At 40.4% G+C, this 21,138-nt stretch overlaps 1 protein-coding gene across 2 annotated transcripts in view; it reads left to right on the top strand.

The window, feature by feature from the left end:
- The window catches only part of VPS41 (VPS41 subunit of HOPS complex), a 165,961-nt gene that overhangs the window by 105,945 nt on the left and 38,878 nt on the right, over window positions 1-21,138 (top strand). For both annotated transcript variants that reach the window (XM_077864096.1, XM_077864095.1), the window contains exons 11-15: window positions 9,682-9,779; window positions 13,558-13,687; window positions 15,116-15,231; window positions 16,835-16,891; window positions 19,958-20,019. In XM_077864096.1, the coding sequence (XP_077720222.1) occupies window positions 9,682-9,779; window positions 13,558-13,687; window positions 15,116-15,231; window positions 16,835-16,891; window positions 19,958-20,019 (463 nt within the window). The remainder of the gene's footprint in view (window positions 1-9,681; window positions 9,780-13,557; window positions 13,688-15,115; window positions 15,232-16,834; window positions 16,892-19,957; window positions 20,020-21,138) is intronic.

The raw sequence follows: 21,138 nt of genomic DNA, 5'->3' as shown, positions 1-21,138 counted from the left end.
GGCAGCCCCACGAGGGGCAGTCAGTTGGCTTCTCAGTTCAACCACGAAGAGAGTGGGGGCTCAGGGATGTAAATATCTTATCTCAGATCATACTGCAGTGCCATTAGAAATGGTTAGAATCTAACTGTAGAACCACCACCAGCTTCTGGGGATACAGGGCAGTTTGCCAAATTCCCGTATAGTCTTGATGAGCTTGCTTCGCCTTCCCCAGCCAGGCTTTCTGCCCCTGTAAAATGGAGGTGATAAGACCTACCTTTGCCATCTGTTGTGAGACTGAGACGTAAGTAACAGCTTTATCACGTGCTTGGCATACAGTAGGCGCTCACTGAATCATGGTGGTGATTATTACCATGCAGACTTCCAGCCCAGCTCTGCGACTGTTAATGTCAGTCTCTGTTAACTGTTAATGTTAATGTCTCTGGCGGTGGCCCCAGAGCCCTGGGATCACGTTATTAAAGTATAGTTCATCTGTACTACAATTTACGTGAAATAGACCGTGTGTGGGTGCTGGCAGTATTACATTACTGACGTTTTACCACTATAGTTAGTGGTTAAGTACCATTTTTCCCCCTCTTAAGAGCAAACCTTTAAGAATATAAACCATTTCCATAGCAGGAGGCAAAGTGGTTTCTTTCTTTTTTTTTTTTTTTAAATTTTTATTTATTTATGATAGTCACAGAGAGAGAGAGAGGCAGAGACACAGGCAGAGGGAGAAGCAGGCTCCATGCACCGGGAGCCTGATGTGGGATTCGATCCCGGGTCTCCAGGATCGCGCCCTGGGCCAAAGGCAGGCGCCAAACCGCTGCGCCACCCAGGGATCCCGCAAAGTGGTTTCAATAAGAGTCCTTGACGAGGATAGAGGAAAAGAGAAATATTAGGAGGTCTGGATTACGATTTGCTTTAGCCCTGAATGGTGTGAGCCACTGTTCTTTAGTAAATGAGGTGAAAATGGCATCAAGGTTAAAGACCTATCAGTGGCTGTACATTTCTTAGAAGCTAGATGTTTCTAACTCTTACTTATAAATCAGAATCTCAAGAACAACACAAAAGATTTCACTCTCAAACATATTAATTTGTTCTTATAAATGAAAAATAATAATAATAAAGATAAGGCTCACTGGGCAATTGCAACCCATGAAGACATTCTCTGTGCATAAACTTTTTGGCTGTCATTTCTTTTTCCAAATTACACTGTTAAAAGTAGTTTTTTTGTGGTCCAAGCCTGCCATACTTATTTGAACTTGGATCTCTTGCATTATCACAGGACTCTCTCTCTCTTTGGTACTTTCCACCAGTCTTCCATGGGCTTCATGGAATAGCATTTGGACAGCTGTGGAGAAATGAAGCCAGTATTCGTGGGTCATTTTCTGGGTATCTACTGCCAGGGACAGATGACTTACATGCGAGGAATTCATGATTGGCGTCCTCATCTTGATTTCATATGGAAGCTTGTTTTAAAAAAAAACACAAAACTATATGAGAATCTATATAAAATGAGAGAAGCCAGGAAGAAAGAGAGGGAGGAGAAGAGCAGGGACATCTTTTTGACTTTAATTAAGCAGCTTCTGTGTATTTTTATCTTCAGTTGATTGTATGCTATGGCTCTTAGCATTTAGCCCGTTGTTCTATTTTTAGCCTCCCAATTGATTAGGAAAACAGTGACCTGGAAAGGAAAGATCTGTATGGTGGTGGAGGTGAGCTGTGAGATAAATGTCTTTCCTAGACCTAAGTGTGTCTCACCATCCACCTGTTAGGCTGGGCTGACCCAGATGCACCGGTTCCAGCAGGGGACAGTTCTCGTGCATGTGAGTGACGCAGCTCATCCCCTAGCCTGAGGCTCAGGAGGAATCGAGGCAGCTCTGGCATCAATCACCGTGCTTTTTGCTTAAGGATCTAGCTTTGTACGGATTCTGTTATAATTCAGTTAGACTCTCTGTAATCTCTTAATTCTTCTGTGTTCAGTATTTTCCCTGACATTTTATTATGAAAAAAGTAAACAGGTTGAAGAATACCCAGAAGTAAGCTTGTTAGATCATATAATAGTTATATTTTTAATTTTTCTGTAGAATCTCTATGCTGTTTTTCATAGCACCATACCATTCTGCATTCCCACCAGCCTTATACAAGGGTTCTAGTTTCTCCACATCCTCACCAACATTTGCCTTTTCATTTTTTGACGTACCCTATTTACAACTTAAAGTATAACTACTTGGTTTGACCCTTTTGATCCAGCAGGTCCTTAACCAGTATCACTTTTTCTGTTGTGCAAGCAGTATGTCGTGAGCTGCTCACAAAATCACTCCTCATCTGTGCTGTTTTCTGAGTGCTGAAATTGAGCAGAGGAGCTTATCACATCAGCTTAGCTTTGTCATTTAGCACGTAGTGTGCTGAATATTGATTAGAAAAGATGCAATTAAATTGCAGACTACACTTCTTTAAATGGTTTTTGTCTTATGTATACTATGGGCTCCTGGCTTGAGTATTTTTGTTATTTTGTGTATTAACCATTCTCTTGTATTTTATTGCTGTGTATTAGGTCGTCTTCATAGTTTCCTGATGTAAAACATGGTAAAGTCACTTTTACTGTAACACATCTGCTTCAGAGCACAGCCCTGAAGATGCTGGAATGTTATGGTTTCCAAATGCATTCTCTTAGATCAGTGGTCTGGCTGGCAGAGTGTCTAAACTTACTGAAAAGTCTGTGGATATTCTATCCAGTCCATTGCGAAATACTGACATCTGGTGACCAAGGGGTCCAATTCTCTGGAGAATAAGGCTCTATCACAAATGGGCCTCACCGCTTGCTCCTAAGTGAATACATAATTGGTCCTATTTACAAGGTGCTTGAGAAATTCTTGTTCATTTGCTTTTTTACAAATCTTAGGGGCCCAAATCTATAGCAGATTATTTTAGTTAGCTCTAGTGAAGGGACCAGATCCTCCGGGTCACATCTAATGGGCATTTTGAATCCAACAAAGATAAAATGGGCCAGAACTAAAGAAGCAGTGCAGGCTTCTACGGGCTTCAGTGCTGTTTGGTCTTGTAGCACAGCAGATTTAAGAGAAGGGCCGGGCACCCTGGCTGCTGCAGCAGAACCACTGCACAATTGTTAAAGCCTTAGCTTGATTCCCACTGGCTGTAGCACACTTCTCACCTGTGCATATCTGGGTGACTGCTGTCTGGGAAAAGGAAGACTTCAAATTCCCACTTGTGCTACCTTCTATGTTGGTGACTTTAGTTAAGTAACCTAACTTCTCTGAGCTTCAGTGCCCCGCCCCGAAAGAAGTAGAGGGTTGTTATGGTATGCACAGGATTCCACATACTCCCTCTCGCATAGGAAATGTTGGTTAATGAGAGCTGTTACTAACACTACCATCGTAGTCAGTTACTCAGTGAGAGAGAAAAACTAGTTTAACAACAGTCAGAAGACTAAAATACTGTCGTACGTGAAATCAACCGAACGAGAATTGGGGGGAAGGTATAAATAAGCTTCGATTGAGTTATCCTGAGGAGACTAATATATTTCATAACTGTATTTTTCAGTAAAATGTATCTGTAAACCTATATGATACAAGTGCAAGTGGTAATCAAGAATATTGATTTAAATATCATTACTTAAGGATCCGAATACGCTGATAAGAAGTGAAATAAACTGCTTGTGAATTATTTGGAGAATGGTCTTTGTATTCAGACCTAAAATCTTGATTTTTGTCTTGTACAATTTAATACACGTTTTAAGATACTTTTTTAGATGAAAATATTTTAATGAACATATAATGAAATGTTTTATTATTAGAAACACCATACCCACCCTTGAGAAGCTTACAGTCATGATTATTGCTGTTTTCATCCTTATCTCAATCCCCCTAAAAATAAATTATCCTGGTTTGGTACTGTGTCTTGCTTCATTTCTGTTTTTGCATAGCCTGTGGTATTTTAATTATTATTATTAGCTTCTAGACTTAAAATCTTTTAGTCAAACAGGGTTTTATCATTCTGATACTTCTGAAAGAATGTCTTATGCCCAATTAGTACTCAGCTATTCTTAAGTAGTATATTAAGTAGTTGATAACCCTCAAAGATGTAAGACTCATGGTATAAGAGAGTTCTTGTTAATTTCTTTTGGCAATCATTCTGAAATTGATAGTGAGTATGCAGTGGACGGCCCAACGGTACCTATGTGTTTGTGACTCTAAACCTGACCACATTGCCCCTGCTGCTGGAAAGTTGGTGTGTCTCACTGATAACGTTAACATTTTGTGCTTGAAGGATTCTCAGAAGATGGTGGTAGTGGTAGCATAATTTTCCAGTCTGCCCAATGCATCACCTAAAAATGGAATAACTAGATCATACAACCAGGGACTCACTGACAGCATTTACAAAACAAGTAAATGACAGAGTAGCCCTGAAAACCTCAGATACAAGTGAGTGGAAAAAAACACCAGTAGCCACAAGACCCACTGTGGTGTCAGTGTCTGTGTGAGAGACAATAGAGGGGAGCATGGAGGCATATGGTGAATTTGAGATGAGAACTCCCAAACAGCAGGTGGGTGTTCCCTGGAGAAGACCACCGGCTGCTCAGTGGGTGGGGGGCTGCACTTAGGTGGGGGGCTCAGCCCAGCAGCCTCTGTGAACTCTTAGCAGTTGAGTACCTCGTGCTGTGTGTTGAGGCTGGAAGAGAATAAAACCTGAATAGGAGAGGAACTATAGAGACAAAAGAGAAGGGGCAGTGCCAAGAAGTCTCAAAAAGCAAGAGGCCAGGTTTTTAGTACTAAATGAAAACAGTGTAAGAGGGAACTCTGCTAAGTTTGAAGAGCTGTCCCAGTCCCCACCTCTTTCTAAGAGCTCAGGGACCATGATGTCACCCACGGACCAGGACCAGGAAGGTACCAGGAAAGTACCAAGGTCAAATCCCATACTGAGGTTTAAGTGAAAGTAAATAAGGAGAAGAATAACATTGTTGGCAATGAAAGCAAGAAACCAGAAAGAAACACCCAGAACAAGCTGTAAGACATTTTTTTTTTAAGAAATAGCAAGACAAAAAAAAAAAAAAAAAAAAAAAGAGCAAGACATTCAGAACTAAAAAAATCTCTGATGACAGAACTCAAATATTTATAAGTAATAGGACAATTTAAAAAAAATCACAAAGCAATAAGAAAAAAGATTTGGAATGAAATGATAAATACTGAAGACTGGCAAAGATGATTCAACCTACAAGTACCAGTCCCTAAAGAAAAGAACAAAACGAAGCAAAGGAATGGAGCAGATACCAAAAAATGTAATTCAAGAAAAATTTCCTGAAACTATAAAGAAACAAAACTCAAAGCTATAAATCAAAAGCATACCCCTGTGTATCTGAAAAGAGTGGCCCATGATGAGCACCATCAAGATATATTTGAGTGAAATTACTGGACTTTCAAGACAAACACTCTGTTGGGCATCTCGATCTGCGCTGCCCACTACCGTAGCCGCTAGCCACTTGTTGTGCTTGAAAAGTGGCAGGTGCAGATGGAGCTGCGCTGCACACAGGACTCTGAAGACTTAGTATGGAAATAAGAAGTAAATTGTCTTGTTAATTTATGTTGTCACATGTTGGAATGGAAACATTTTAGATACGTTGCACTAAATAAATAAATTTTTAGAAGTTTATCTCTTTTTAGTCTTTAATGTGGCTAGTAGAAGATTTAACATTACATACGCCAGTTGTCTTTTTTGGCTTGCGTAATACTCTGTTGGACAGTGCAGATCTAGAACTCTAAGCTCCCTTCTGCATCAGGGTCCCCATTCTGCATCTAAAGGACTTCCCCGGCCGCCCAGGTGGCTCAGCGGTTTAGCGCTGCCTTCAGCCCAGGGCCTGATCCTGGAGACCTGGGGTCGAGTCCCACGTCGCGCTCCCTACATGGAGCCGGCTTCTCTCTCTCTCTCTCTCTCTCTCTCTCTCTCTCATCATGAATAAATAAATAGAATCTTAAAAAAAAAAAAAAAAAAAAAGACCTCCCTGAATAGAATTTTCTTGTGAATAGTCTTTTTGAAACTTTCTCTCAGTATGCTTGGACTCTTTCTTTTTTCCTTGAATTCTTTTTTCTTCTTGCATTTCAAGGAATGCTTCTCCCCCAGAATAAGCCAGAGCACAGCACCACTTGCGTCTGTGGAGGCAGAAAGCGGTGCCTGAGTTCTGACCAACACCCCCTTGTCTGGTCCTTCCTACTCAAGAGTGAGCACAGCACCTCCGTAGGACCAGAGCCATCACTGCACTCTAGATCTCATCCTGAAGTATAGCTACTGTCTTGGGTTCCCTCTGGACACATCCCTCTCTAGCTTTTATCGTATTTTTTTTTTTTTTTTAGGGCTCTCCAACTGAATTTGTCTTTGTTTTCCTTATGATTTATTGTTTCCAGATAATCAGCTTAAAGATGAGCTGCTGTGGTAATAGACGTATAAATTATCTGTATTTAAACTAGTTCTCCTTTAGGGAAAAACAGGTGATCTTCATTAAAATGATTAAATCATTGATATGTGGAAAAGAATAGGATCTCGGGGAAAATAAGTTAACCAAAACTTTCATTGGTCCGTTGAAAATTTGGAATAGCCCAGTAATTACTTGAAGGTATTTCAAGTATTACAAAAATCATCCCATTAACTTTTACATCATTTATGTATGTCCTTCAGAAGAATAAACACTGCCATTCCACATTTCCTTCTCTTGACATTAAACTTGACACTAGTTTTACATGGAACATCTTTTCTTCATAAGTAGCATCTTTCCAGTTAGTTTATAATTTAGCCACTTCACATTATCTCCCTAAATTATTACTAATTCTCAATAAAGTCTAGTAAGATCTAGTGCTTAACAAAAACATTTATTATAGTATCTGGAATTCAGAAAAATAGCTGTGTGGTTCTGCACATTTTCCTTTGTTTTCTTTAAGAGCACATTAGATTTCCTATCTTTCTTATTAGAGAACAGGAAATTTTCTGTCTTATTAATGGAAGCTATTGTGGACTGGGAGATAAGTATGTAGAACAGGGAAGATTTGGAAAGAATTATTTTCTAGCTTCATTGTTCTGTTTCTTTCAGCTCATTCATAAAAACCAAGGCTTGATGTGTATTTGGTTACATGTAGGAGAGACACTGTTACTCCTTGTCAGTGTGAACCCAGGCAGCATATTTGGCATCCTGAATGGGGAGAGTGCCTTGTTCACCCACCACTGGCTAGATGATGTTTTCCCTGTGGTGCCTAGTAGACAAGCACATCAAAGCTTCCTTGTAATTCCCATGAGTCTGTGGCATCTCTGGTTGATTGACTGGTTGATCGATCGATCGATTGAACTGTATGTGTAACATTTCAATGATGAAATGTTATTTAGTGAAATAGAACTCAAGACCATTTCTACCAAACTGGGTTTAACCACCTCAGGAGTGACGACAGTCAAAACCTCTGGTTAATGTGCCTGTATGCTTTCTAGAATGTAAAAGTGCCACCTCTTTGATCACTGGCCCCATACTGTTCTGTAGCATCTGGACATTCCACCCCTCCCCATCCCTACCTTACCCCCTCCCCCTGTGTACACACAGCCATGGGAGCTTCTCTAGAGCCTTCAGTGCCTGGCCACACTGTATGTGCTCATCTGTACGTGTGGTTGTGGTGCAGGTGGTGTTCTGCATATGCAACTTCCTGTGAACATTTATCACATTAATGTTTTACCAAAAGTATTTTTAAGTGCCCGGATAAAAATGTTCAGTTCAGGCCCACAAAGATTGAGGAAAAGTGTTAGTGACAGTGGACTGGTCCCAGTTAAGCTGGGACCAGAGCACCTGCCTTTGGAGTTCCATTCTTTGGTTCTTCATAGGCCACTGTGACCACTTATGTGATCTAACCAAGGACAAAGCATAATACATATTACCTTTTTAATATATATGTTACTATTTAGTAATTTTTTCGTTCAACTTAAGTTTCGTTTCAGTGAGAGAATTAAATTGTGAGAACAGTTGTACAAGGAGTTGACGTTAAAAATGTTAAAAAAAACAAGTGACGGATTTCCAGGGAAAGTGGAGAAGATGCAGAAGAAAAATTCAGTAGCCCCTTGTTTCATCTGTGTTAGGGATTTTATTTCTACTCTGATTCCTTTATTTTATAGATGGGAAAAGTTATACCTGCAGAAGATAAATGACTTCCCTGAGTTTGATTTAGTGGAAATTATAATCCAGGCTTCCTGACTCTATGTTAAATATTGTTTCTTCTTTTCTTTTTTTAAGATTTTATTTATTTGAGAAAGAGCATGAGTTGGGGGTTGGGGTGGGGATGTGGGAGAGGCAGAGGGAGAAGCAGACTCCCAGCTCAGCAGGAAGCCCAGTGCAGGACTGGACCCCAGGACCCGGGGATCATGACCGAGCTGAAGGCAAACACTCAGCCAACTGAGCCACGTAATATTGTTTCTGCTATGCTACAGTGACGTACCCTGGTTTGGAGAAAAGAGCGGTTTCATCATAGAATTTAACTGAATCTGGGATGCCTGAGTGGCTCGGTTGGTTAGGCGTCCAACTCTTGATTTTGGCTCAGGTCATGATCTCAGGGTCCTGAGATCAAGCTCCATGTTGGACTCCACACTCAGCATAGAGTCTGCTTGAGGTTCTTTCACCTGGCTCTCCTTCCACCTTTGCTCCTCCCACAAGTCATGCTTGCTTGCTCTCAAATAAATTAAATCTTTAAAAAAGAGAGAAAAGAACTCAACTGAAGCTGAAGATGAAGCTAATACCACTAACTGTGGAGAATGTCTGAGCCAGGCAACTCTTAGAAAATGTGGTGGGTCCAAATGAGAGTCTGCTTCCAAATCTGTAAGTACAGTGCATGACTCCTGGAAGAGTCTCTGCCACCACCACTACTGTATCAGCTAGCTTTGCTGTATAGTAAACCACCCCCAAACTTAGTTGCTTAAAGCAAAAATCATTTATTATAAATATTTTATAGTAGCTAATTATTAGAATCATACTATTAACAATATTTGTACTTCTGCCACTGAGCTTTCTATTGGGTCTGTGAACTCTATTATAATTAAATCCATATACTTCTTAAGTGATGCCCTAGTTTAAAATTTTAAATGTCTTTAAAAAAGAAAGAATTTCCTTATTTTCTTTAATCTTTATTTCACTTAGGAAATAGTGGTCTTTAATCACAATGTGATCTGTATTAACACAACTTTTTTCTTTTTTTTTTTTTTTTTTGCTTCTGAGTCGTCAAATTAAATATTATTTTTTAAAAGCATAATATTTCATAATTACAAATAGCGTTCCTTGTGAACTCTGGACTACTGTAATGCCCTAATTATAAAAAACCTAAACTCAGGCATTTTTTTTTTAAATTATTGTCATTAGTATTACATTGAATTTTACGGATTTAAAAGTGTCTTCATGGGATTTAACTGTGTCGTTTTTAAACTAGCTGGTCACAGTGTCACGTCTGACTGTGACAGGTTTGCTTTTGTTGGTGATAGAAAATTTCTAGTTCCCAGATATCCTTTTCTGGCCTTTCATTATTGTCAAAGAAGTGTGTTTATCCACGCCCCCTTTACGTTCGATTTCTAGAGTAAATCCACCCTGCATTTGTAGTCCATGTGTCCTTTCCTTGATGGGCTGCTTTTTGCTCCTGTTAACACTTACTCTTGTGTCCCTTCTGTTTGCAGTGTCTCAGTTTGAAACTGAATTCTACATTAGTGGACTTGCACCTCTCTGTGACCAGCTGGTTGTTCTTTCCTATGTGAAGGAGGTTTCAGAAAAAACGGTAATTTTTTTTTGTAGCCCCAATACAGAGGGAAATGTGGGTTCATTATTTAGCACGATAGCCAGATCAGGTTGCCCATGAAAGGGATGTGCTGTAGTCGAGGCACAACTTCTGACCTATAAAATAAGGTCAGCAACGATTATGTATTTACCTTTCAGAAGCCCCACTCGTTGCCTGCCTTTGTTCCTTTGGCCGAGCCCAGAGGAGTCATTTTTTTCTCTCTTTTTTCCACCTCTTGGTATTTTCGTCGAAAGGAATGAAGGATTTCTTTTGCTGAAGGGCGAAGAAACTAAGCTGACACTGTGCATTAGCAGAAATGACAGCAGCAAAGTTGATCTTCCGCAACAACAGGCGCCCCTGTGGTCACAGGGAATTATGGAGAGGGCACTTCATTATTTCCTGTGGTCCAGACAGATTTGCTTACTTCCCAATGGCCGACTGATTTAGAGCAGCTTGATTTTTTTAGCTTTGAAATAGGTTGCAGTGAAGTCTCAGTTATCAATGGAAATGAGGGTATGAAATGCATGGCCAATAGAAAGCAGCAGAGAGAATCCAGATCTCGTTATCTGTGACTCTGGAGGGAAGCCTGTCTGTGTGATCTAGTGGAGACACTCGGTCTTCCTTCGCAGCCTAGATGGGCCCCATTCTCAGCCTGGCTTCACTATTAGAGTCCAGGGGTTCTGTTGGGAAGGGGGGGCAGGAGTGGGTGGCTTCAAGGCATAAACCAAGGAGAGCTTATTGTAGAGGATTTTCTCTTAGATGCTGTATATAAAAGAAATTGCAAATTGATTGTCTAGGCCATTACAGTAAGTAGGCTCTCCTTGTCTGTATCCTCTCCTTTTTTCCCCCTTTTCAATTGGCTTGGAATAAAATGGGAGGGGGGAAACCCTGGGAGCCCCGGTTTTGAAGTGGTAGCTGCTCTGAAGCATTTCTCTGAGCAAGCACGTGCAGTGGGAAGTCATCACTATAGTAACCTGAAGCTCTGGGCGCCCATGTTGCTAGGCAATGGGATGCTGTCGACTTTAAGTGAATCCTCCCAGTGACTAAAATCAATAGGGCTGGCTTCTAGCCCTGTTGCAGGACATCACTTTATTATTTTATTTATTTTTTTGAAAAGAAAGAAAAGCAGTGGCTCCTGAGGGAGTAAATACAGTGCTTTCTGATGAAGAAGGTGGGGCAGATTGAGATTGTGATTGAAAGACAGAGGAAAGAAGCAATAAAATGAAAAAAGGGAAAGCCTCATAAGCAACCGAACCAAAAAAGAAAGGAAGCAGGGAAACCTTTGATAATAAACAAGACTATCACAAAGGAGTAAAGACCAAAGAAAGGCCAACCTCACAGAGCACATTAGAAAATGGAATTGAGAAGAAAAGAAAATGGAGTATTTTCAGAGGAAGAAGTGGGAGGGTCTCAGAGATGATTCACGAATATGTGTGCCGACACACGCAGCTATTTTCTGATGCCAAAGTACACCTTAGATTATTAAACATGGAGTAAACTGATAAAATTAAGACAAAAGGAGAAAAGCAAAAGCGGGTTCAAACCTCTCCCCTCTTTTTTTCTTTTCATACAGAAGACACAGTGTAACCACAACATTAAACCAAACCTGTCTTTATATCATGCCTCTCCTCCCCCAGAACATTCTCCCTTAGACCTGTCACATACGTGCATGTGTCTGCATGGTTGCTATCACGGTCACACACTCCTCTGTGTTGCCCAATTTTTATGAATCTTATTCTGTTTTCTCTCCATGTGGCTATGTATTCTCCTATCATTATCATTTATAGTGGTTGTGAACTATTTCATCTAGATTTATTAAGCTGTCCCCTAGTGTTTGTTTCTCTTTGATTCATTGGTAAAGCATATGTGCATCCAGAGTCACGCTAAGCATTAGGGATTAGAGACCCAGCAAGACCAAATTCTCACCCTTAGCAGGGCTGCTTGACCAATGAGCAGAGGTTGTAAAGTAATAAGATGACTCACATCACTGACAGTTTTCTTATGCATTTCAAGGAGCGGTTTATGTGACCCAAGCAAGGCGGTTTTCTTTTAATATTATTTGCTTTAAATATCTTTTCTATTCTTGCTATTCCAATTTTGCTATATTTTTGGTCACTGTCCACAGCAGTTCATTTTTAAAATATTCAAATCTTTCCATTTTTCCCCATTGTTTCAAAATTGAGACATTTTTCATTTTTCCACAGATGGGAAAAATTATACTCTATATTCACTATTTTTCCCCCTTCTACTGGTTGATTTTTTTTTTTTTATAGTTGCTGTTTTATTTTTGGAATGTTTTGAAACGTGTGTGAGATGCAAAGCTAATGTAGTTACCCCTCAGTTGACCTAACAAAATGGATCTGGGTACTCTTTGAGGCCTACCATGTTCCTCAGGGAACCTGGGGTGTTGGGGAAGCACCAACTTGTCTCACGCTGCACCCCTTCATCATCGGGGTTCTCAGCACCCGTGTCACATGGCCCCAAGTCTTCCTTTGGAAAACACTCAAGTGTGTATCTTACACCTGTGTGTTGAAAGCTCAAAAACAAACTTTTAAAGTAAAACGAACTTGACTTCAAGTCTCAGATTCACGTAAGTCCACAGGTGGCAGCCTTACTATTGACTTCTGTGACTTCAACCTCAGCTGAGTTTTTGATCCCTGGATCCTTCACATGTGAGATTTGGAGCAGTCCTACTCACTGAAGGGTCATTTAAGAGCTTGGCAAGAGGGATCCCTGGGTGGTGCAGCAGTTTAGTGCCTGCCTTTGGCCCAGGGCGCGATCCTGGAGATCCGGGATCGAATCCCACGTCGGGCTCCTGGTGCATGGAGCCTGCTTCTCCCTCTGCCTGTGTCTCTGCCTCTCTCTCTCTGTGTGACTATCATAAATAAATAAAAATTTAAAAAAAAAAAAAAAAAAAAAAAGCTTGGCAAGAGCAGTCCTCGTCTCATCCCCTTCTGGGTTATGGAACTCCATTGGCCCTAGGAAGACTTCTTTACCCCTTCTTTCCCGACCTAAAACTGCACTGTTCAACACTATGGTCACTAACCATATGTGGCTATCTAAGTTTTAATTAATGAAAATGAAATAAAATTAAACACTCGGGGTCTTGGTGGCTCTAGCCCCTAGTGACTCTTGCCTGTCACGCTGGGCAACACCCGTGATTGTGTTCTAGATGAAGCTCTTCAGTCTGTGTGGCTTTTCAGCATCACCAGTAAGTTCACCAGTAGTGGCAGTGGTTTAGCAGTTTGTAACATTTTTCCTCTTTCTCACGTTGGTGAGGAAGAGATTTAAGCCGGGTTGTGGAAGTGGGTGGTGGCCATACCATTGGAGCTGAGTGGCGGACAGCTGCAGGGACACAGCAGCACCTGTCCTGTTGATGTCACACAAAAAGGTCAGGAAATAACGTGCTATGATGAGGCTGTCTGTGCAGGTTAGGTTAGAAGGGCTTACATCTTCCAAAATTATGAAGCCAATGCATGCATGTATGCATGCACTTATTTATTTATTTATTCATTCATTCATTGATTCACTTACTCACAAGAGACAGCGAGAGGCAGAGACATAGGCAGAGGGAGAAGCAGGCTCCATGCAGAGAGCCCAATGTGGGACTTGCTCCTGGGACCCTGGGATCACACCCTGAGCCAAAGGCAGACACTCAACCACTGAGCCGTCCAGGCATCCTGAAGCCAATGCATTTAATGACTGACTAGAATGAATTTGTACAGTTTCTAGAAATGTAATGAGAACATGCCTGTTCCTTCTCTTTCCTCCCACCCAGGAAAGAGAATACTGTGCCAGGCCACGACTAGATATCATCCAGCCGCTCTCTGAAACTTGTGAAGAGATCTCTTCTGACGCTCTGACAGTGAGAGGCTTTCAGGAGAATGAGTGCAGAGATTATCATTTAGGTGAGAGACCAAAGTTCTGGCTCATATTATTTCTTATACTTGTGGTTTTTTTCCCTTTTATGCAATTAGCATGACCAGGAATTTAAGTTGAGGTTCTGCAAGGGTCATAGAGAATACCTGGGCACATGTCTTGTGTCAAAGCTGAGGGCATGAGGCCCAGACATATTACAGAACTAGCTTGAGTTCCCACAGCAGAAGGGTAGGGTAGGCATGGGGCCAGGACTCAGGTGAGTAGGCTCTGTGGTCTTTGTTCTTACATTTTGTATGGTGTCCTAATTAGTGTGACATTTACATGGATGCTGGGCAGCATGGTTCTGTGGTTGCCATATGACTCCCAGCTTCATAGATCTGCAAAGTGTGCTCTGGGATGGCAGAGAAGTCGTCTTTCTATTTGGGACCAAATCCCCAGAGCCTGGAAGGGAGCCTGGTAAGTACTAGGTGTTCGCTGAATATTTGCAGAGTGGGTGAGTGAATGCACTGGTCGCTGCTTAGAAATAAAGGATGAACTACTGATGTTTAGTCATGCCAGGGCATCTGTGCTAGTGTCCTCATATCCTTTAAAAATACATTGATCAAAGCGGAAGAGCCTAAGCTTTTTTTATTTTTTCTTTTTTTTTTTTTAAGAAATTCTTTCCCACTTCATAAACCAATTGACATATTTTCAGAATATTTCGGTTCTCAATCTGGCCAAAGACAATGAAGAAATATTCTATAGAGTTGGAGCTTTCTTTTATATGGCCCCTAATCAACTGAGGAATGTGAGTGTATATTCTGGACTTGGCAAAAAGCAAATGTGATCCACAACTGGAAGGATCCAAGCTAGGGTTTTTGCTCAGAGCAAACTCTGCTGCACACTTGGAAACCCTTCAGAACAGGTTGTATAATTGAATTCTGCAGGAAACCCTCACGAACGGCATTGTGCATAACATGCCGAAATGATAGATTATGTCCCCAAGGCTTGGGGCATCTGTCATTTATGCTGTAAACGGCCTTGACCTTGATGAGGAGGAAACATTTATTGCCAACTATGGAGTGTAATTGTTCTGTAAAAGTAGAACAGTGCTGTAAGTGGCCATAAATTAAGTGTATATACAGAAGATGAATTCTGATACACAGCAGACTTAGAAAATCTTGATCACCTTCTCAGTCGAAGTCACAATGTTAATGTGTTAAATACAGAATTATAAACCTACATTAATTTTTTTACTTTTTTATGGTATTCCTTCCTTCCCTTCCTTTTTTCTTTCAAATAATTTTACTTGTAAATATTTTTTAAAGCACTCACACCTTCAACCAGAGCCAGACATACTTGCTCCAAAGGTGGGCAAGTTTCCTGTTTCCTCTGGAGTTGGCTTCCCTAACCAAGTCTCTGAAACTATAGCCAGGGTTTCTGCAGCTTATGCTGTTCCTTTCTTCCCTCACCTATAGAGTACTCTGAAGGGGAATCGCTCTTTTACATCGTGAGTCCAAGAGACATCGTAGTAGCCAAGGAACGAGACCAAGATGACCACATCGACTGGCTCCTTGAAAAGAAGAAATATGAGGTGGTTTTGATTTTCCTTTCCTAAAAGTATTGACACTTCTGTAACATGGAGAGGATAAAAGGTTTCTGTAATAAGTCTTTGTGTAGGTGAATTAGAGTGCTCTAAACGAAAAATATGTAGTAGGCTAATAACTTTCCAATACTCTTTTCAGAAATTAAGAGGGGAAAAGATTACAAGGAGGTTAACTGGCTTTACTGTTCAGTGGAGGAAGACGTGGTGGTAGAAGGAGTGGGGTGGGTTAGATCCAGCCTGTCCAAGTGTTTATTTTGTGGCTTCTCAAGGAAAATAAAGTGGAGCTAGTATTTCAGAATTGTCTCCTATATTCTGGTGGTGCCATTCATTTGTGCTAATTTCATATGTAAAGTTAAGCTGTGACATTATTATTCACTGAGGATGGTTTGGACTACTTTTCTGATGGAATAATGTCCACTTCGTTGAGTCTTAAATCAGACTGATTTGAATAGAAAAATGTCCCATGATGAGCTTTTCTTTTTTAAAAACGAAAACCTTCCTGACTTTAAAAGAAGAAAAGGCAATATTATGTCCATTTGGTGAGAGAAACTCTCTGGATCGGCTTATATGCTAATTAGCTAAAAACAAACAAAAAATACTCCAACATATAAGTGGAGCTAAAAACAAACAAAAAATACTCCAACATATAAGTGGAGCTAAAAACAAACAAAAAATACTCCACTTATATGTTGCTTTAAGTTTGTGACTGCCTGAAAGGATTTGGGGGAAAAATGTTTTTCATATATAAACTGGAGTCTAGGTATTGATACAAAAAGTTTATATTTCAATTATTACCATATATTGCTTTAGATCCAGTAGTCCCTTAAATAATTCTTTATGGTTTTTAAGATTGATTTTATGTATTAATGTATGTATGTATGTATGTATGTATGTATTTGAGGGTGGGAGGAGGGAGAGGGACAAGCAGACTCTACACTGAGCCCTGATGGGAGGCTCGACCTCATGACCCTGAGGTCCTTACTTGAGCCAAAACCAAGAATCAGACACTTAACCAACTGAGTCACCCAGGTGCCCCAATAACTTTTATGTTTTAAACATTTCTGTTAAAGTAATAATTACGAACTTTCCAAAATAAAAGTAAAATCAGGGATTTTTAAAATCTTAGTTGCAAATACACCTAAATGTATTTGCATATAGTACATATAGCTTAATTTTTGTATTTTATAGAAGAAACGTACCCCTTTGTCAATGTATGTCATGCAGATTTAGAATGACACATGAATTTTTTTTTTGTAGTTGGAACCAAAGAAATTTTGTTGTGTTTTGATTTGTGCCTGAAATGTGATTCCAATATCCTAATGTGGAAATGCATTCAAATGGAAATAAGAGAAGTCTTCATTTTGGTTGACTGCTTTTGTTGGAGTTTGAATGCAGTGAGGTTCATTCAACCATAACATTAAAAATGCCTGTGCTTGAGGCAAAAGCCATGGGAAAATGGGGCTTTATTTATGTAGTCCAGAACTTAAAAACATAATAAATATAGTGTTTATAACATCAATATCTTCCCCATTCTCTCTTATTTTCCCTCCCTTCTTTTCTGACTTCTTTTACCGTGCTTCTGTAAATACAGGAAGCTTTGATGGCAGCCGAAATCAGCCAGAAGAACATTAAAAGACATAAGATTCTAGTAAGTATGTAATTTTACTATTTGAAGCATAATTTTACCTTTCAATAAGTTATAATGAGGCTGAAAGTAACTTGAGAAGAACAGCTCTTTCCTACCTTTTTGAGATTTTATTTCAGACTAATTCTCTAACCTGCCAGGTCAAAATATCTCATTTTATTGAATCCATTTCTGCTTGTAAACAAGAGACTTGAACACCTTCTAGGAGACAGTTTCAGGTAATTTGGAACCTGGATTGTGAAACGCACTTTAACTACAAAGCTTTCCAGTTATGTGTGGGGAAGTCTCTTTAAGTCATAGGTAAAATCACATTATTACAAAATTTATCAAAAGTAGTTTCATAAAACCAGATTGCTTCAGTGTCTGCATAGTCACAGAGTCATTTGTGTTGTGGAAACTAATCTAGGACCTCATATACATTTTCATTACATTTTGGACTCTGGAAAAAGCCCATTTCTTTGCTAACTGTGACAATGGATGTGCAGATGGAAAGCCAGAGAGAGTGTGAAGGGACCAGCGAGTCCAGCACCCTTGTTGAGAGATGAAAACTCTTTTATGGCTATTTGGGGTTGTAGCACAAATTCCTTCTGCCTATACTTTCCTCACCTTAAGCTTCTCTCAAACACCTTGTAAAAGCCTAATGCCTTGAGAGTGTACACATAAAAGAACTCAGGAACCCAAAGGAGGAGAGAGAACCAGATCATCTTTTTTTCCCTCCATTCAAAATTGTGGAGCGTAAATAAGGATTGTCTAGAAATGGAGAGGACATTCTGCCCAACAGAATAGTATACGTGACAGTGCAGAGAAGTGACACCATGTGGCCTGCTTGGTTATGTGGGGCATTTACAGAGTGTATATATGGGTAGCAAGAGCCAGATTCTGAAGGGCCATATATAATTAGGAGCTTGGCTTCATCTTGAAACCTCTACAGTTTATGCTTTCAGTACCTCACCAAATGTGCCTGTTAGAAAGATTCTCTGATGGAGAAAGGGGCCAGAGGATAGCCAACTGAAATGGAGATCAATCAAGAATGGCTTCCTTCTTGGTAGGGAGGTGAAAGGATCAGTAAGAATGGAGAAGTGAAGACAAATGGAGGATACATCCAACCAGACTCTGGAGATTATGGTGGTTGGCTCCTCATGCATATGAGAGCAAGAAATCTAGCCTGACTTCCAGTCTTTGGTCTTGGGCTTCTGGTGGATGGTCTTGCCATTCCCTAAGAGAAAGAGAGAGAGAGACCATGCCAGGGAGAACGGGATGGAGGAATGTGGGTAGATTAATACTGGTTTTGATACATTGGGTTTGGGCCAACTCTGGGACATCCTAGTGGAGCACAGCGAAGAGATCTGGACTCAGAAAGATTCCAGAGATTTGTCCGCAAACAGGTGGAATGCATGAGTTTGAACCAATCCACACACAAGAGTAGGCATCTAGCCTCAGAAAACAGAGAACTTGAATGGAACCATTGGAAATGCCCACGTTTGAGGAATGACATGTCCAAAACAGTTTTGGAACGGCAGGGGAAGGGGAGCAGGGAGAGGAGAGCATTTCAGGGTAAGCAAACTGAAGTAGTTGAGGTGAGCAGGCCAAAGGTAAGATAAACTCAGCTAGTTGGTTGTCCGTTGGGTTTGGTAATACAGAAATGACTAGTGAATTTTCTCTGTATTATTCATTCCCAATGTGCTGTAAGGAGTGATAAGTGAGGAGATGATGGATGATGAAGTAGGGTTGCATGTTGACCATCAGGCTGGCTGTGAAGTGAAAGAGAGTAGACTGTGGCTGGAGCCACGTGGTCATAAAGAGGTCCTTGGTGATGGGGAGTATTTTGTGTGAGAGAGACACAGAACATGCTTACACAAAGGGAAGAGAGAAAACTAAGGTTGAGGAAAGAAGGACAGAGAAAGAGGATGAGTGGTGGAATAAGTTCCACAGTGGGGTGGGGGCCTGGCATGAGGACAAAGGTTGGAGATGGGCTCTGCAAAGGAGATGTTCTCTTCTCTAACCCTGGACAGAGAGACTTCAGAGATACTGTAATGTGTAGTCTGTTTGCAGAAAACTAAAGTTAGGCACCCTTTTTTTTACTCGTTAGTTTATACAGATTTGAAATAGGATTTCCTACATAGTCATTAGAGTAAAAATGTAACGAACTATGAACTATTAGTATTTTCCTGCAGCCTTGAAATTGCCAGCAGTCCTGTACATTAAGTTACACAGAGACTTTTTTTTTTCCCCCTCCTAACACAGTGTAATTTCCTACCAGGCAGAGAGAGACATGGGCTCCTGCCATTTCCGCTGTACAGGAGGAAATCTCACACCTTTTTTGTATATAAACTAGAATGTAAAATCCAAGTTTTGTTACATAAGATAAATTTAAGCTTCTCATGAAGATGCTTTTAGTTGGAAATAATATTTCACAGGAGGAGTCTTGGGGAGATCAAACAAGAGCTCTCGTGTCTTTGGTGTAACGCGGTCCACCTGATCCTTTCAGAGCGGAGGTGGCGTCAGCGAATGGATATTACACAGAAGCCAGCCCTTGCACTGCTGTGAACCCATTTCTTCATCTGTAAACTCATGGGTGTGAATCATGTTTTTGGAGCTCATTTTCACATTAATGTTAACTTTAAGATTCAATATTTCCCTTTAATATGATCTGTCATTGTGTATTTCCTACAGCATTTTTTCAGTCTTGATATAGAGGAGACCAGTAGCTCAGAGCTTAGAGATGAAAGCACAAGAAGCAATTTTATATCTGTGACAGCATGAAATTGTTGGACCATGTTTCTAATGTTGCAGATTTCTTTTGTAGAAAATCTCCTAATCGGGAGCAGGTTAGGAGCCTTTGCCATAGGAATATAATTTTTTTGTGAATTCTAAAATTTGTGAAATAAAAATATAAGTGCATTTAAATCTGCTTAGGAAGGAAATGAGCATAATTACATACAGCACACTCAGATGTATAAAACAGGTTCTAGCCAGTAGGACCCCAGTGTTATGGCCTACTCGGGAATTGAGGCTCAACTTTTCAGTTGTTCTGGTTAATTATGAAATTCCTTCATTTAATTTTCCTAGGATATTGGCCTGGCATATATAAACCACCTGGTGGAAAAAGGAGACTATGACATAGCAGCTCGGTAATAATGACATTTTCATGATCATTTGTTAGTATAAATAGAATTGAGAAATGTTAACAGTAACATAAGCCATTCTCTGAGGTCAACGTTTTTTTGTATCTTTCTTTCAGGGGTGATTTTTGAGTATTAATGGCTTTAACTACAGAATGGATTTATTACTTAATCCACTTATTGCCTCATTTTGACCAAAGTGAGACAATTTAATGAGAAAGAGGTAAAAAATCATGAAGAGTCTGAGAGTTTACCCTTTTTATAAGCTAACGAGTAGCACATGGGTACTAGCAGAAGACAGGAGACTCAGAGATGCAGGGTCAGAGGTGCAGGCCTAACTCAGCAGTGGTAGCCAGAGTATTGGCATTTGTACCAGATCCCATAGCACCACATAGAGGGCTGTCCGGGTGATACTATAGAGGGCAGTGGTTCCTGTTCCAGGAGAGGGACCCCGAGCTTTGGGTATCTGACTCTTTTATAATGGGCAGTGAGCCTGCCTGCCTTTAACTTCAGAGGAATGAGATCTATTTACTATACTGGATGCTAAACAAACCTGCCCTATGCTCTGGAGGGGAACACTATCTGTGTCTTTCATTTCCAGAGCTGTTCCCTCCACAAGCATCCTTGAGAAGGCAGTCAGTGCCACTGCTTATAATTCAAAGAGAATTGTCTCCCAGCAAGAGGGTGGCAAATCCATGGAAGTGACCAGATTTCAGGCTTCAGGTTTGCAGGGGTCTGCATGGACAAGAACATAAATGGTGGACAAGAACATAAATGTTACATAGTGGTCGTCAGTGGTGTGTGTGTGACTGGTCCCCCCTGAAGCTTCATGATGCTTGCCTGCAGGACTAGGGGACAGCCTAGCAACATAGCCTTCACGCCTACCTTGCATCTTTTGAGATTTAGGGAAACCTGTTTCTTTGATGTGTAAATTAAGTTTTTATTCATATATAAATATTTCTCCAGATTATATACTATGATAGGACTCTACTTTTCTTAAGTCTGATTTTGGTAGTCCATTATTTAAAGCCATTTAAGAAGTGGTTTAAATTGGTACTTTGGGGTATGATGGACATTCCTTTAAGACGAGAAAGGTCCCAAAACCAGCAGCGCTCATCTGGATAGTAG

The sequence above is a fragment of the Canis aureus genome, chromosome 21 (assembly GCF_053574225.1).
Source record: "Canis aureus isolate CA01 chromosome 21, VMU_Caureus_v.1.0, whole genome shotgun sequence".
NCBI classification, from domain to species: Eukaryota; Metazoa; Chordata; class Mammalia; order Carnivora; family Canidae; genus Canis; species Canis aureus.
This window is presented reverse-complemented; position numbering and strand designations above follow the sequence as displayed.